The sequence below is a fragment of the Macrobrachium rosenbergii genome, chromosome 6 (genome assembly GCF_040412425.1).
Source record: "Macrobrachium rosenbergii isolate ZJJX-2024 chromosome 6, ASM4041242v1, whole genome shotgun sequence".
Classification (NCBI taxonomy): domain Eukaryota; kingdom Metazoa; phylum Arthropoda; class Malacostraca; order Decapoda; family Palaemonidae; genus Macrobrachium; species Macrobrachium rosenbergii.
In genome coordinates this window covers 21,245,611-21,263,849 of record NC_089746.1, presented here as the reverse complement: position 1 = coordinate 21,263,849, position 18,239 = coordinate 21,245,611, and the positions used below count along the sequence as shown (strand labels likewise).

General features: G+C 40.6%; 1 protein-coding gene across 7 annotated transcripts in view; it reads left to right on the top strand.

The window, feature by feature from the left end:
- The window catches only part of LOC136839303 (uncharacterized), a 58,774-nt gene that overhangs the window by 12,864 nt on the left and 27,671 nt on the right, over window positions 1-18,239 (top strand). For 3 of the 7 annotated variants that reach the window (XM_067105167.1, XM_067105172.1, XM_067105169.1), the window contains exons 2-3: window positions 14,588-14,775; window positions 16,530-16,598. In XM_067105167.1, the coding sequence (XP_066961268.1) occupies window positions 14,597-14,775; window positions 16,530-16,598 (248 nt within the window). In that variant the 5' untranslated portion in view covers window positions 14,588-14,596. Of the gene's footprint in view, window positions 1-10,534; window positions 10,893-11,089; window positions 11,206-14,587; window positions 14,776-16,529; window positions 16,599-18,239 lie in introns of those variants that run through there. The other 4 variants (XM_067105166.1, XM_067105171.1, XM_067105168.1 and 1 more) reach the window with 4 other exon arrangements.

Genomic DNA, 18,239 nt, shown 5'->3' with positions numbered 1-18,239 from the left:
TTCCTTGGGATGGTAAACTTCTACAGGCGGTTCATCCCCGGGATCGCGCACACCACGGCCCCCTGACGGAAGTCCTAAAAGGTCAACCAAGTCCCTGTCTTGGGGACCCAGCCAGCAGCAGGCCTTTTCCTGACGAAGGCCACCCTCACCAAGGCAACCGCCTTGGCACACCAGGATCCCAGGGCTCCTCCAGCTGACGACAGACGCCAGTAACGCTGCCTGCGGTGCTGTTCTGGAGCAAATCATCAACGGCGCCCCAGCCCATCGCCTTCTTCAGCAAGAAGTTCAGTCCCGCAGAGTCCCGCTACAGCACCTTCGACAGGGAACTCTGCGCGATGTACCGCGCAGTTCGGCACTTCAAGTTCCTCCTGGAGGGGACGCCCTTCACAATCTTCACAGACCACCAGCCACTGGTTCACGCCACGACGAAGCAGGGGGACGCATGGTCTTCCAGACAGCAGCGCCACCTCTCAGCCATAGCCGAATTTACCTGTTCCGTCAGGTACCTCCCGGCAAGAAAAAATCCGTAGCAGACGCCCTCTCAGAGTCGAGTTGAACGCAGTGCAGCTTGGTGTAGATTACCAGGACCTTGCCAGAGAACAGGCCGCTGACCCAGAAACCCCAGCATACCGCACCGCCATCACATCCCTCAAGTGGCGGGACGTGACCTCGCCCCGGGAGGCCCCAGCCTGCTCTGTGACATCAGCACAGGCCAGCCCCGCCCTTTGGTTCCAGCCTCACGCCGCCGCCAGGTATTCGGCATCATTCACGGCCTCTCACACCCCTCCGGCAGGACCACGCCAAACTGCTTTCAAAAAGTTCGTCTGGCACGGGTGCAAAAGGACGCCACAGCCTGGGCAAAACAGTGCCTGCAGTGCCAGACCAGTAAAGTGGGTCATCACACGCAGTCGGGGTAGGCGAGTTCCCACAGCCAGGGCGCCGCCGCCACATCCACATCGACGCGCCGGGCCCCTTCCCCCATCAGGCGGATCCAGATACCTCCTCACGGTGGTAGACCGTTCGACGAGGTGGCCCGGCCACGCCCATGCAAGAAGCCACCGCCAGCGCGCGCGCCGAGGCCCTGCTCTCCAGTTGGGTTAGCCGCTTCAGCGCCCCGGACCACATCACAACCGACAGGGGCCCCGCTTTCCTCTCCGAGCTGTGGTCTGCCCTGGCTCAACTGCTGGGAACCACGCACCACACCACCACAGCGTACAACCCAGCGGCCAACGGCCTGGTTGAACGGTTCCACAGGTCCCAAAGTCATCCCTCATGGCCCGCTGCACCGCCGAGGACTGGAAACATCAGCTGCCGTGGGTCCTCCTCGGGTTGAGGACCGCCCCAGAGCCGACGGCACCCCATCCGCAGCTGAACAAACCTATGGGGAACCCCTCGTGGTGCCGGGAGAGCTCGTGACGGGTGATCGCCACTCCCCATCTCTGCAGAGGCCCGCGACGTGGCGGGCAAGTTCGCCCCTTGCAGGCGCCATACATCGACAGAGCAACCACCTTCGTGCCGCCACAGCTGTCATCCGCCACCCACGTCTTCGTCAGAGTCGACGCCGTCCGTCCACCACTAACTAAGCCCTACAGGGGTCCCTTCCGGCGTGCTGGAGCGGAACAGCAAGGCGTTCCGGCTGGCACTTCCAGGCAAGAACGACTGGGTTTCCATAGACCGCTAAAGCCCGCCTTCCTGTCGGAGAGTCCCGCAGCGACGCAGCACCCCTTCCGCCCAAACGCACTCCAGCACGCCCTCACCCCCGCAGGCGCCGCCGCCCCAGGAAGGGACCGCCAAACAGCAGCCTCACAGGCGGGAGGCCCCTCAGTTATCTTCAAGGAGCCGCGGCACCCTTCAGCGTCCCACCAGGTACAGGGGATTAATCAGACGCGTCCCCTCGTCTTGGGAGTATTTGTAAAGTCACCACCCGGGCGCCAGGATAGTGTTTCGGCGGCGCCATTAATTAAGTCTCCGCTGAGCTTGTTTTCTTTGGTGACTTCCCGTTTTCTTCAAGCTCAATTAGCCACGCCTAAAACGTGCCAGGTCACGCATTTTAATCATTTTTACTTTATGGTATTTATACGAATGTCACACATTGTGTATCACATGTTTCTTCATTCACAGACATCAAGACTGTATCTATATTGTAGCTCTGTATATTTTGTATTGTAATTTGTACTCGTTCACTGCATATTATTGTTTATTGTTTCGACCTCAGGTCACAGTCAATTCCATTGTCTCTCACGGCCTGGCGTCAGTCGGCCGCAATATAAGCCGCCTGGATCTGTAATAAAGCAGCAGTAACCTTTACCTGCTCGTTTCTTTGACACCTTACAAATGTACGTACAGTACCTTTTTTAGACAATATATTTTACCTTAGCATGACATTTTGTATAATTGCAAGAATTTGTCATTATTATTATTATTATTATTATTATTATTATTATTATTATTATTATTATTATTATTATTATTATTATTTCCATCGTCATTTTGCTATTTGAATGTTTTTTTTTTATAACAGTACCTGACGTAGCTCTTTGTTCAGATGAATTGTAACACAGCATTTAACCACTCTCTCTCTCTCTCTCTCTCTCTCTCTTCTCTCTCTCTCTCTCTCTCTCTCTCTCTCTCGTGTTCCGGGATGAGGGAGTAAGGTGTTGCCTTTTGGCAACAATGTATATTGACTTTTTTTCCTTTTCGGGCCTTTTTCAGAGTATCCATTTCCTGTTTGCCCCATTGTGGAGTTGGTGAAGTCGAATTTGCATATGTATGTGCTTATATTTTCACGTGAATTTATGGATAAACTTATATTTCTGTTGTTGATGCTCTTATCCTGTCACTGTGGTACTTGTGTGTGTGTGTGTTTCTGTGTTTAGCATGAGGTTAAGGACAAAATAAGAGAAACTGCAGAATGAATCAAGCACAGGTTTTTTTTTTTTTTTTTAATTGGAAAGGTAATTAGTAGACACTGAGGACGGACATGAGTAGCCACGTGGACCCAGAAAACCAACAGTTATGTTTGAAAAAATTTAACATTAATTTTGATTAAGAAAATTTTACAAACATTCGAAAAGAAATGGCTCTCCGGAAGCTGCAAAATCCAGAGAGCTGTACCATGGGGTGCAAAAGGGCTGCTTCTTTTTGTGATCTCACCGTCTAGTTGAGTCAGTCTACAAACATTCGAAAGAGGGGAGGCTGCTCTAAGGAAGCTGCAAATCTAGAGAGCTGTACCACGGGGTGCAAAAGGAGGGGGAAGGATGATGGCTTTGTATGAGGTCTGGTTTTTATCAAAATGAAAAGTGTTGGTGTCATATTTATACTGAACAAAATATTACGCATGACAGGCACTCCAATTTTTCTGTCATCAATTCCTTGAACCATTTTTCACCATCTGGAATTTTTAGACCCCATAACTTAATGACAAGTTCCAGATGGTAAAAAATTGTTCAAGGAAGTAATGACGTAAAAATGGGAGTGACTGTCATGAGTAATATTATTTTATTATAAATATGACACCAATACTTTTAATTTTGATAAAAACCAGACCTCATTCAAAGCCATCATCCTTCCCCCTCCTTTTGCACCCCGTGGTATAGCTCTCTAGATTTGCAGCTTCCTTAGAGCAACCTCTCCTCTTTCGAATGTTTGTAGACTGACTCACGTAGAAGGTGAGATCACAAAAAGAAGCAGCCCTTCGGAAACTGTAAATCCAGAGAGCAGTATTTTGAGGTGCACAGAGGGAGAAAGATTGACGGCTTTTGAATGATGTCTGAACTTTTATCAAAATTCAGAGTTGGTGTCATATTTACATGGAAGCTGCAGTAGTAGTAGAGTATGTGATTAGTGTACGTGGAAGAAGGGTCGATAGGTACAGGAATGGGATACGGAGTTTTTGGTATAGAGAATGTGTTGGAATGGCGTGAGCATGTGGAGAAACAGGAGAGGGAAAATTTAGAAATGTGTTGTGAAAGTGAGGATAATTTTAGACAAGTAGGATTTTGGAACGAAAAAATGATGAAAAGTTATGCAGTGAACAACCGATTGTTTATGAAGGCAGTTCATGTTGATGCACCATGGTACATGTATAGAGTTGATTGGCTATACTCAAACTCAACAGTCAGGTCAAAGACTCGTTTTAGTGTTGGAGGTTGTAACCTTCCGGAGCTTAGCAAGTCTTTAAGGGCGAGATTACAAAGCCCCTGACCTTCTCTACTTTAACTACAACTGATGACAGTTAACTAGCTACCAATTACACAGTTCATTGTTTAGGTCATCTGAGACAAGTTGGGATTGATATCTGAACTCAGTTTAGGCAGGACTGGTAACCGCTGGAGAGTGGAAACATCCACTCATACACACACAAACAACACGGACGTGTGTGACTATCATGGACACCATCTGTTTCGATGAGGCCATAAACCTCTTTCCTGCTCAAATCCGGAACTATTTACTTTCCCTCTCTTGTTTCGCAGACCATTTTACCTCAGGCAGCTCAGAGCAGATGTCTTTTTGTTGTGGAATTGATGATCAACATCAGTCAACATGTATTCTTTTTCCTTGTCTTACCGTTTTAGTTTGTCAGTGATGAGCCCAGTTCAGTATTCAGTATGTTCTAGAATCTGCATAATCTCTTTGTCACATTAACCATTATTGCCTGTTGTGCTACCATGACCTCTTGAATTCCCTTTTACTTATCACTGTGAAATAGGAAAGGAATCGAGTGAAGGACTTCTCCCATCTGGATGGGATTCGAACCCATGCAAGTAAAGGAGATTTCGGTTAAGTACTTAATCCTTTATGCTCCCACGTTGCAAAAATTCAAACAGGAATAACTGGCTGAATATCAGATGTGATCAAACCCCTGAATTTTACTGATGTGTTTGCATAATAAGGCATTACAGCGATATGGTTACTGCGCCATGATATAGTAAGACACCCTATCAGTAGGCACCGCTTGCAGTGTTCCACGTGGGGGCAAACTGTTGACGGTACTGTGTTCCCTTCGCCCGCTTCTCAACTAGCTGTCCAACTTCTTAAATTTGACCTTGCTTTTAATGCTCATCTCTCACTTCAGAACAATTCCCTTGGGCTTCCCCCCGTGGGTGTAGGATTGCAAGTAGGTCTAGTTAGGTAAATCGTGTTTCATGTGGGAAAGTGTGGTCTGTCAGGTGTTATGATGCCGTCTGTTAGGAGGAGGGACTCTTCCTCTCTCTCACCGGAACTAATTTATAACAAATTCGGATGTGGTCAGCTGTTGGATGGGTGGCCACAAGCAAAAACCAGACTCTGTCGGCACATAAACCCTGTGAAAACATCCGTGGGGCAAGGCTTGGGGTTAGCAACTTCATCCCATATATGTTTCTTGAAAACCAGAAGGGTAACATATTCGGGCGCCGCCTCCTAAGGTACAAAAAAAAAGTATGCAGGAAAAATACGATTAAAATAGCAAGATAAGAAAATGCCGTCATCAAGTCTTTGTCGAGATATTGTCGTACGCACAGATGGCCGTCGAAGCTTCAGCGTAAAACATTATTTTGTACGGATTCTTCTTGCCCCTCGGGAAGAAGCCAAACTTCACTGAACTTGCGGAAGATAGTGGTGAACTGTTGGTGATATAGAAATCCACCACCTCTCTCTCTCTCAGTACTTTAATTTTTGTTTTTTAACGGCCAAAGCACAAAATAGACCATTAAGTCGGCCCTCCCACCCCGTGTGTTCGTGTGTGCGCGCGCGCGTCTGTGTGTGTGCGCATGTACCGTGTTCCAGTGCTTTCATTTTTGGTTTCTCATTTACTAAGCACAGAAAGGATTATAATGAATCTCTCTCTCTCTCTCTCTCTCTCTCTCTCTCTCTCTCATGCCCTTTGTTGGCCGACTCGGTAGAGCTTCAGACTGTCATTCGATGGGCCGGAGTTCAATTCCCGCGGCCGGCTGATGAAGATTTAGTGGAATTTATTTCTGGTGATAGAAATTCATTTCTCGCTATAATGTGGTTCGGATCCCACAATAAGCTGTAGGTCCCGTTACTAAGTAACCAAATGGTTCTTAGCCACGTAAAATAATAAGTCTAATCCTTCGGGCCAGCCCTAGGAGAGCTGTTAATCAGCTCAGTGGTCTGGTAAAACTAAGGTATACTTACTTCTCTCTCTCATATTTCATCACTTTCTTTGTTTTCTCTGAGCTAACATATGAAATAGGCATATTGTCCAATGTGTATTTGTGGATTGAACTGGAAATCTTCCTGTTTAGCTTGGTAGTTGACATCGAAATGTGTATTTGATGCTTCGCATCAGTATCAGGTGCTGTATACATATTGCGTTAGGTACAGTACAAATTTTCAGTTTAAAATTTTATCAGTGAGAAAGTATATCATGTCGAAAGTATAATCCGCAACTTGTAATAAATTGAGAATTAGTCTGGTTTGTAACAATATACGCATAGAGACTTCAACAAGTCAGTTGTTTTTGAGTAAAATGTATGTATATGCAGCCGATATCATTGTAACCAATGGTTTAGCTCTTTGTTGGGTGAGTCGGTAGAGTGCGGACTGTCACTCGATGGGCTGAAGTTCAATTTCCCGGCCTGCTGATGAAGAGTCAGAGGAATTTATTTCTGGTGATAGAAATTCATTCCTCGCTATAATGTGGCTCGGATTCCACGATAAGCTGTAGGTCCCGTTGCTAAGAAACCAATTGGTTCTTAGCCACGTAAAATAAGTCTAATCCTTCGGGCCAGCCTTAGAAGAGCTGTTAATCAGCTCAGTGGTCTGGTAAAACTAAGATATACTTTGTAACCAATGGTGGATGCTGAGCAGCATGAACAGCCAGTCTGATTAACCTCAATGAAATCAGCAGTGGATATTTCACGTCAGATTAAAAAAAAAAATGAAAATTATAGCTCTCCATTAGAATGTTTTATAACTTTCCGTTGGATTTTTACATCGCTGGTGTGCAAGCTATAACGCCACGGAGTTCCTCTTGATAATAGGAGGTAAAAAGAGAGAGGAAAAAAAGTCATGTTGCATCCTTGGTTTGGGGGGGGGGCGGGGTTAGTGCCGTCAGTGCACCTCATGCGGTGCAATGTAGGCATTACTTAAGGGTCTTTGCAGCGCCCTTCGGCCCCTAGCTGCAACCCCTCTCATTCCTTTTACTGTACCTCTGTTCATATTCTCTTTTTTCCATCATACTTTCCACCCTCTCCTAACAATCGTTTCATAATGCAACTGCGAGGTTTTCCTCCTGTTACACCTTTCAGACCTTTCTGCCAGTTTCCCTTCCAATTCACCTTCCAGCGCTGAATGGCCTCATAGGTCTCAGCGCTTGGTCTTTGGCCTAAGTTCTATATTCTGTTCCGTTCTATTCTATTCCTCTTGATAGTAGGAGAGAAAAAGAGAAAAAAGTGTCAAGTTGCAAGCATTTAGGATCTAGCGTGGTTCCTGGAATCACAAACGCACTGGCATGACAGCACGCTTTGCAGTTATCCCGGTGCATTTCTCCTGGTAATGGGAGTGACTGAGATTCGAACTAAGAAATAAAAATAACTTCCCATTAATCAGTCTCTTGTACTGAAGACAAGCGACGAAGTCCGCTATACTCTTTTTTGATCTAACCATTTTTGTTTTTGTCTTGGAAGCAACATAACAGAACGTTTTTCGGAGTAACGAAAATCAGTATTACAATCGTCTGAATCCAATATTCACGATGAATGATTTACGAAACCGCAAAAAGTGGACCCATTACTAACTTAGGCGTCAAACTGTAACCTCACTACCGAGTAGAAGTATTTTTTTTCTATCTATTCTCTTTATAGCCTAGTTACCTTACCGATTAGTTTTTTCCGAACTTGAAGTGAAATACCTCTTTTCTCGATGCTTTTTCTGTCACTACAAATTGTGTAAGGCACATGGCTTTGAACCCTCAGAGAGGAGGTTGTTTCCTGTAGATGTGTTTTGTGCGTATGTATGTATGCATGCATTTGCTGAGTTCATACGCATGCTCACACATATATACATACTGTATATGTATATATATATATATATATATATATATATATATATATATATATATATATATATATATATATATATATATATATATGCGTGTGTGTGAGAGAGAAAGGGAGGTTGGTGTTGCTACTGGTAATATTATAACGTTTGCTGAAAGAATGTGATATTTTTGCAAAGAAACATTAAAAATTCTACCTTATAATAAACTAAGTTACAAAATGCTACATATATTCCATCTATAGACGTAGTGCTTAGAGAGACAGCGATGCTTAATCCCATCTTCGATAAACTGATGTTCTTCCGCCTTGTCATATCATATATAAGCTGCCTTGGTTAATGATGACTCATGTTACCGACACGCTTAACCACACACACACGTGTGTCAGCACACACATACACAAACACATTATTTTTTACACACAAGAACTTTAATCATATCATTGTTGTTAAATGAAGCTGGCCGTTTCAGCACAGAATATTGCTCTTAGTCAGAGAGCTGACTGTAAATTGGTTTCTGTCGTTCGTGTTTCTTCTTTTAAAACGGACTTCCAAAAAGACAAACTAGAGAAAACGTTAAACATCGTAATGAGATAATTTTATATATATGTTTACCCCAAGCATGGGTAGAAAATGGTCGTGATTCGCAGACATTTGGTTGAGGGATTTAATGTCTGTGGCTGGACGTCATAGCTCTTACATTAGAATGATATTTGCTCTAGTACCATGGCTCAGAAATAACCTGAGAGTAATTCAAGCTTTAATATAAAACATCCTGGCCATAGGACTCTTAAAGGCCACTGTACCGCACAATGTAAGTTGTATTGACCAATATTCGGCTATTGACCCTAATATTGATAGTCTAAGTTGGTGGTGGAGGGTATATGATTGACGTGGTGGATATTGAGTCAATCATCTTGACGTCAATATTGTTGACAGTGTACGGTCCGCCTAAGGCTCTGGAGTTAGGGCTGTGTACCAGCCCAACCCCTTTAACAACATATAAAAACAACCCATCGTTATAGCCTATGTATTAGCTTGGTACGTTCATAATTAGCTCAAAATTTGTAGGACGCTGACACGAATTACAAACGAAAGTTTCCACATTTCATTCCGCACTTGTATCGGCCTTTTCACCTCTGCCAAGCTCATGCAATAAATATTTAAATAATTCCCATGCAGACTGTTTAATCATTCCAGCAAACTGACGTATGGCATCCAATTCCAAGCCAGTTTGAGAACCAAATGCTAACGACCCAATAGATTTTTCTTCTACGTCTCTGTCAAGAAGTTTGCGAGATCCTCCTCCTGAAATTACCCCTACCTCTTTGCTAAACTGTGAAGCAAAAGCTACTAACAAGATCAAAACATTGTTATCTGTGCTCGTAACCAATTAATTGAATTTCCTTTGCAGGAAGCAGCAGCATTGTATTCCCTTCATGGTTTGCTCGAAGACATGGAACGTTTGTTTTCTTTCAAGATTATGTTCGTTTATGGGTTTTAAAAACTACACTTACTGTAGCAAAATCCACCTAGCTTTGCAGCTAAGCCCCGCCCACTGATTACGTCACGACCATCTTTTGAAGCGGATTGGCTGGCAGTGGTTTCGAAAAGTTGGTTCATCAGTGGCTCTTTTCATGTTCATTTATTTTGCAGTGGTTGTTTTGCCGAACTAAAATACGTTCTGCTGATTATCAAAGGAAACGTTATATTATCCCCTGAAATAAAATCATAATACACATTTCCCTAAAAATGGTAAAAAAAAAAAACAAGGAAAACATGAAAGAAGTCAGGAGTGTTCCGCGATGCTGCAATGTTGTGATTTGTAAATGAGGTTTTCCTGAATACGGAGGTGACACAGGAAATGTCTGTGTTCGAATCGGTGCACTTGAATCACCGGCCAATGATAATTACCGTCTGATATTGTCAAGCGTTTTCACCATTCTAAATTTAAAAGCAAAGACTTTCTCAGAGCTATGCAGACTGCTATTTCATATTGACTTCAGGAAATTTTACTATGTTTTAATAGTCATAAAATCGGTTTCATTGCAATCATTTACACATTCGGAGGGATGACAAGCAGTGACTGCACTCTAAAAAACCAGAATATGCCTATGTTTAACTTAAAATTACAGTATGATTGGCTATACCAGTCGTATTGGATATAATTTGCTGAGAATTCTCTTAAGGACATTATCTCTTTTCGAAATGACAGGATCATAAACAAATGACATAGACCTATAATGTCGTCTTTTTGTCAGTTTACGCAGCTCATGACGTTTGGATTATAGGCCGACCTTACATTCAGCTGTTTTATTGTTGTTCTTGTTGTGGTTATTCTTGTTGTTGCTGCTGTTATGGTGCTTGTACTGATTTCGAAATTTTTTCATACGGTAACCTAACATTGCAGAATAGACATAGACCTGTTCATGCAATACCGGTGTAAAGGATTATCGGCGCCTACTCTTGTTAATTGGAATTTAGTAATTTGTTTTAATTATAAAAGTAGTCGAGATCTTTATGAATATAGTCTACGCTAGAATATTCACCTAACAAGACAGGGAGAGAATTTGCTGACTTATTTATTCTCTAGTCCCACCGTAGCCTTCATTTTCATAGAACTGCTACAGCAGCCTTATATTTACTCATCACACTAATATAATTTGTTTTCCCTTTTGTAAATATATTGCTATATAGTTCATTGAGAGCAATTTGATAGTTGGTGTAAGGCTGAGACAGTCCTGTGATTGATCTGTGTGTGCCATCGGCGACGTGCAAAAGAGTTTTACTTTTTCTTCTGTGGTATAGGTGGCAAGTGGCATTACAATTACCGTGGTCATCCGCGCATGTATGTGTATGTGCACTTCCTTATAAGTGTACATGTGAGAGAGGTACGAAATAATGAGCAGGAAGACAAGTACTGCTACTTTATTGATGTTGTTGTTTCAGAATTAGCTGGCCTTGTGCCAGCACGGGCTCTTGCTCCTAGAGCAGCCCATAAAACTTTATTGATGTTGTTGTTTTAGATTTAGCTGGCCTTGTGCCAGCACGGGCTCTTGCTTCTAGAGCAGCCCGTAAACTTTATTGATGAAGCAAGCTGCTTATAAAGCGACGTGCGGACGTCTGCGTGCTTCGCAGAGACCGCGGGTACAAAGATTTACAGGTGACCTGAGATCAAACTAATTCTCTACAAAAACAGGACAGGTTCGTACAGAAAACATAGTGATCAATGATGTCTGATGTATAACAAAAATACTTTGTACATATACATAAAGCATTGTCATTCAGGAAGACAATAAAATATACAATTTACAATTATGGTGGAAAACGTGTTCAGGCCGACCCCAGGTCGATGTGAAGGCGCAGCCGCAGAACGGGATGTTCATTATAGAGAACAAAGTCTAATAACTGTGTTGAAACAACCTCAAGTAAACATGTGTTAGATCACAGTCAACTTGCAGTCAACTACGCGTCTCCTTTTTGAGCTAATAAAATAATGAATGTTGTAATAAGCTTTTTAATAAACCCTATTTGACACAATTCATATAGCCTAATACATTAGCATGTAGTTTACTGTCAGTCATTAAAACCACGAGTAAGTCTGACAATCTTCCCTACTACTAGGACTACAATGTACATAGTATCATGAGGCCTAGCCCTGGGGCTGCTGCAGTTTTAAGTGTTAATGAAGTGTTATAATGTTATTTACCATGTTATCAGTAAGTTCTCAAACCTGCTGGTATGCAGAGGACTCGGCTGAATTTAATATGCCAGAACACTTACAAGGTAGTATTCTTCAATTTTACCATTATCATTTTTACCCTAAAGGATACTTCAAATTCATATTACAGTATAACTTTAAAAGTAAACTTTACCAAAAGCTAGTCTACAAATAAACTTTACAATTAGCTAGCCTACCAGGGTTGATCATCAAATAACCAAGGGTAGCCTACCAAAGCCTAACCTTAGCTTAGCAAAGGTAGCTTAACTTGGCAGATAACCTTCAGGAATGCTGATTTTTCTAACTGTCCCTCTCCACAGACTATGAAATGCAGCTCAAGTCTTGGCTAGCTTTGAAAGTGAAGTTATTCGTACAGGCTAGCCTAACTTAAACTGTACACTGTAAATAAATATGTTGAATTACAGGTCAGTATGACTGTGACATTATATAGCTTTATATATGTACCTCCTGGTAATAATTGCACTTGAAGCTGTAAAAATAGGTTATATGTCATGGTTCAAATGCTTTGATTTGGTTCTGTACAGTACGTACAGTGTACTTCCCCTAAATCAGAGCCGTATGAATTAATGCGGATTGTAATTCCATGTATACCGTAATTAAATAAACAGAGTCTCTTGTAAGATCTGCGAGTAGCCTCATCGGTTCAAATGTCTGCAGGTCAGTGTAGGAAGCCTGTTGTTAATATGTGACATGTGAGATTTAGGACTGATTTTTGTCAATTTTGTGTTTAAGATTTCCTGACAAGAACAAAGATCAAGCCCTCTTCCTTACTTGGGTCAGAAACTGCAGAAGGGATAAAGACCCAAACGATGGATCACATATATGCAGCAAGAATTTTTTGCAAAAGTACATTTTCAAACTTTCTGGTATGCATGAGCTTAAGTTACTGCAACAAACTTTGAAGTCCAGAATATGTGAAGAGGCAACAATTTGGCTACCAAAGTAGGTTTAGTCTAATAAAAGGTAACCAGAAGGGGCAAGCCGGCATATACATCAGTACTGGCAACGGCAAGATTTATACATCCCTGCAAACTACAATATTAATTGTATCCCTATTAATAGTATCAGGTACAATAAATTTTAAAATATTATGAAATGATGGTACAGACAATTGAATAGTGGCTGTTATGTATCAGGCTATTAAACCTAGGCTGTTAATAATATGATTGTGCCTGTGGAAGAAGCTTATTTGGGATGACAGCGTTGATGACAATTATTTTAGCATCATCTTGTCAGAATTTACAGCCTGTCAGTTTGACCCATGAATAAAAAACGATAATAGTTAGTTCTGCCCATATAGAGTACAACTAAATTTATGGTGGAAAGAAAGTCACATAACGTCGGAAAATTGGTCAACTGTAGTGCTCGAGTGTATAAAAACTACAGTAGACAGAATTAATATTTTTATTTCTACATGTAGTACACATTGTCCTTGGTAAATGCTGCGGAGAAAATTGGCCGAGAATGCAGCATTATCATAATGTTGTAACGTTGCCATATCTGCATAACTTTATGGCTTAACTGTGGAAAAAATAGACCAGTAAAATTACATAATTTTATTTTGGCATACAGTACATATTGTATTTAGTAAATGGTACATGAATCATTTGACAGTCTTGAAGGACAGCCGAGAAAACGCGTTTTAAAGAGTACAGGGTTTCCTACTAGATTGCACGAGTTACGTCATTTTTCATAGAAAATCACTGAGCTTGGCTATCGTGCACTGTCCAATCTCTCTCTATATATCTCTGCTCTTAATAGCTTCTTCATACCTTTTCTTTGCAATATTGAATTTTCGAGTTATATGTCGAAAATAACACTAGCGCTAGAAGGAGATGCTGCGATGTTTGTGACTGTAATTTTGACCAGTACCATATCATCTAAGGTTGATCTTATCTTTTCAGGCTGATTTTTTCCAGCAATCACATGCTTTTTGTATCCATATCAACATTCAATCGAACTTCTATAAGTGTAATGACGCTTTTTTTTTCCTATCTAGTTTTATGCGCATTTTCGCCTTTCCAGATGTTTTAAGATATTTTTATGTAGATAAAACACTGTTTTTGAGACCTGTTTTCTCAAAGAACTGAAACATTCGTTCACCTTGATTGTGCCATTGTTCACAGCACTCATTAAATCTGGTTATTTCATCAGTAGGTACACTTGTTAATTAATTCTTCCCTAACTTTTTTATTAAACACTGGAAAACTCTCACACTGTTTGAGTCATAAGTAAATCCTCAGCATCACTTGCTTTGTGTTACTCAAATTTATATATTTCACCTTCATTACGGCGCTGAATAAGCTGATGGGTTCCGGCGCTTGGTCTTCAAGACCTAAGTTTCATAATCAATCAATAAATCAATCATCGTAAAACATACCAGACATCATACGATAAAGCCTTTGGAATATGGAGACTGGCAAATAAAATAAGGGATAGGGAATAAAAAAATTACTGGAAATAATAAAATTTTTGCCACAGAGGAAGTTTTTCCTACTTAAATGTTAAGATTTTGTATTCAGTGTTGACCATTTTGGATTTGACGGTCATAATTCAACCAAATAAGACAAGCTAACACGGAAACATACCCAGGCTTATACTAAGCGCATATGAAATATTTCCAGTATGTTTCTCTTTTTTTACTAAAAAAAAATGTAAAACAGATCTCTGTTTGACAGGTACCTCTAGAGACCTAGGTCTGCTAGCATTTCCATGGGCTACTCTTCATGCTTTTATATGTGACAGGTATTGATGTACTTTGAAAGACATATTTGTTAGTATAAACAAAAAAATCCCATCTTCCGATTTTTTTATTTGTAACATAGTTTTTTCACTTTTTTCCAGACAGAAGCTATGCGACCATGGCAAGTAACTCTAGAAGGTATAATGATGCTGGTTCTGTGGGTGGCCAACGCTGGTTCAGATACACTTACATGTGGTTTTCTTATCCTCACTCATAACCACGGAGGCTGGGTCATGCTGGGAGTTCTTGGGGTGACGCACTTTTTACTCAACTGCTGGGTACTCCGTTTGTAAGTAAAACTGACATTTTCCTATAGTACTGTACCTTGCAGGGATAGATTTACTGCTAGTATTTGTCGTCGTTTTTGGCCAACCATCAGAAAGTAATAAAAATAACCAGTAGCATATTGAGGACTGTGTATACATTGCATATGCTGGTTACCTTTCCCTTTGGGAATAAACTTTCTTTTCAAGTTGTTTCAGTTTTTGGAGAATGTTACATAGTAATATCGCATAAATAATGATACATCAAAATTATAATTTTATTAATAAAAACACAGAAACAATGCTGATTTTGATATTTTTGAACTGGGGTTGAAACTGAATGTGTCGAGAATTTTCTCGACAGTTCAATGAATCTGGCTGGTTTTTGCCCAATGTTCTGGGCCTGATACAAGTCTAAAGGAGACACTGACATTAAACCAGCACGGACAGGTGGTAGTCATACAAACACGAGAACATTTTTAAATTTTATATTAAAAAATAAATTATGGTAAGACAAATCTATTCAAGCTTTGCACATTTACGTTAACTTCCAAAATGATACAACCAACTTACACATACATTAATTCAATGCTAACAGCGTTGAGGACCTCGTGATCCTCGAGAACACGAACTGAATTTGCAGAAAAAAAGGATTTCTCTGAGACTCTCAGTGCTTGACTTTACACTTCACAAGGCAAGCTTCACCACCAAAGACATGCTTACAGTAACTCTATACATAAGGGAAGAATTCTAGACCGCGTGTGGGTCGCTTGACACTTTCAGACAAAAAATTTCTTTAAGCTTCACAAAACTTACTTAGTAGCATCGTAATCGAGCGTGAATATACAGAGCAAGAACTGACATGTCACACGTCTTACCAATTCATGGATGGCGTCGATTAAATCTGATGCAAATGCTGAATCTGGACTTAGAGTCTCTAACAAGATTCGATCAACAACCGGCTTATCAGTTAAGAACCCACCTGCCTGCGCCCAACATGGTTCACATCGAAGAAGAAAGTGCGCTGGGGGGATTTTATACTTCCCTTTCGACGATTCTTCTAAAATTGTAGATGAAACATAACATCACAGCTGAGTTTTCTAGTACAACCTCTTGTAAAATAAAAGTACAACCTACTGTGCACTTTACAGAAATCGAGAGCATGTTACAAATGTAACATCGGTAATTTTCGAGTCAGAACTATCACATAATTTCCACGTCAGACCGACTCGACATGTAGTCGGCACGTTCGATTGCAATTTCTACAAACACATATTAAAACGATTGTTAAAACTACTAGATTGGGAGTTTTATGTTGACAGAAATCCTGCAGTAAATTTTTGTCGACAGAATGTGTAATCCTTTCATCGTTACTGACAGAAAAATAGACTGCCTTGCTTTTGGAAGACCTCTTGTTTTTTGGACAGGTCTCATTGACCATGTGAAGTAGTGAAAAGAGTAAATGTATCTGCTGTAGGAAATGCAAGGCAGAATTTCATAAATTTTGTGGTAAAATGTGAAGTGTGACGTACTCTGGATTCTAGAAAACATTTTTGCCATTGTCGGGAGCTCTTGTTTTGTGTAATGATTACAACTGACACACCAGTAACGCTCTATATATGTAGGCCAGTCCTATCTGAAATTGAGTGTACCGTATACAAAAAATAGAACAGCTATTACTTTGATTTTTTTCGAAATATGCTAAGAATAATCTGTTATGCGTACGTAGCAGCTTGGAAACTGTACGTTATTTACACTAAAATTCTTCCTTCTTTTCAAGTCGATGGCGGAAGATGAACAAGCTGGCATTATTGGTGCAGTTCCTCACGCAGACAGCAGCGTTTTACATGTAAGTAGATTGATTTTATGTAATTTTTGGAAGAAAATTAATTTTCTCGTATACAAAGTAAAGGACAGAAAAGTTGATTGCCACATATTTAGTACTGCGGAAGTTTAATACACAATTAGCCTGAATAGGTTAGTGACCATTTTTTCTACGAACTACCCCAGGTTCGGAGAAGGGTGGGGGTTGCGGTGGTATGAATTACAGTGCAAACACCCTAGTTTACAGAAATGTACGTATGCTGTACCCAGTATAACCTCATGTCCCATAGTCTGTTCAGCAAAAAAATAAATAAATAAATAACTCGACTAGTAAAATCATGGGCGACACGGATCATAATTGGCTTACACTGTCTTTATCGGTCCATATCTGTTGATACTTACAGGTATGGTTGGCAAGCTACAATAGTATTAAATGATACGATACTGATATAATAATTTATTGTAAACCAGTCTTAATGTAACTTAAAACACCAGCACACATCTACAGTCTCTAATCATTCTCGCTCAGCGTGATTTCTCTCTAATGCTGTAATTTCAGGGCTTTTCGTATTGTAACGTCATTATTGTTGTTCTGGTATAATACATATATTAAAAATTTATTCAGTTTTTAGCATATTAAGCTGTCAGAAACACTGTAGGCTACTATAACATAAACAGTCCTGTGGAAAATTTGTAATTTTATTATTTCAAAATATGTAAAAAAAAAAAAAAATAAAAATAGACTACTTCACCTTGCACACATTTCTTGAGATGTAGCTGTAATAGGACGATCTTTTTGTTGGCTTTTGGTAAGGCATGTGTGGTGTTTCTGTGGGCATTAGGTAGTATGGACAGTATTTGTAACGAAGTTTCCCAAGAATATATGAGTTTCATTAGCAATGCAGCAAAAACATGATTATTTTAGTAATTTTCTTTAAATGGTTATTTTTTTTATATACATCATGTGTACAGGCAAATAATTTCGCTCGTATAACCAACAGAAAACGTGGAAATTACAGTATTTCAATATCAGAGAGTGGTAATTCAAAACATGAATATGTTGCACAGTAAATATCCAAATCCCATCATAGCAGGTCTGATTTTTTTTTTTTTAATCATGCGAGCAAGATTGACCTTGTTTGTCAAGCATATACTTTCCATAGATTCTTAGCACTTTTGCTCACCAGTGTACTAAGTAAGAGACAGACTCCTTAGGAAATTTCAGATGAGAGTAAAGTTGACCCAACTGGAAATAGGGAAAAGGTCAGATGGAGTATATCATCTGCATTGGAGACTGGTCAGAATTAGATTAATAACTCGAAATTAACTACGACCTTACAAGTAAAAGGGTAGATGTTGTCCATCAACTATACCAGAGGTAACTTAGAGTTTGGTAAATTACTGAAAACCAATTAAGATGTAACAGAGAACTGGTAAAATGCCTATCAGTTGTAAGTGCTAACTTACAATTAGATAAGTAACTTAAATTTAGCCCACACTCAGGGAAGCAGGGAAAAGAGCAGATGCGGTTCATCTTCTACAGTGAAGTAACTTAGATAAATAAATGCAAATTTGGTAACCTTGATAAGAAAGGCGTTGTTGCCCTCCTGATTACTCTTTGTTCATTCCAAAAATATTATTGAGCACACCAGACATTTAAGAATAC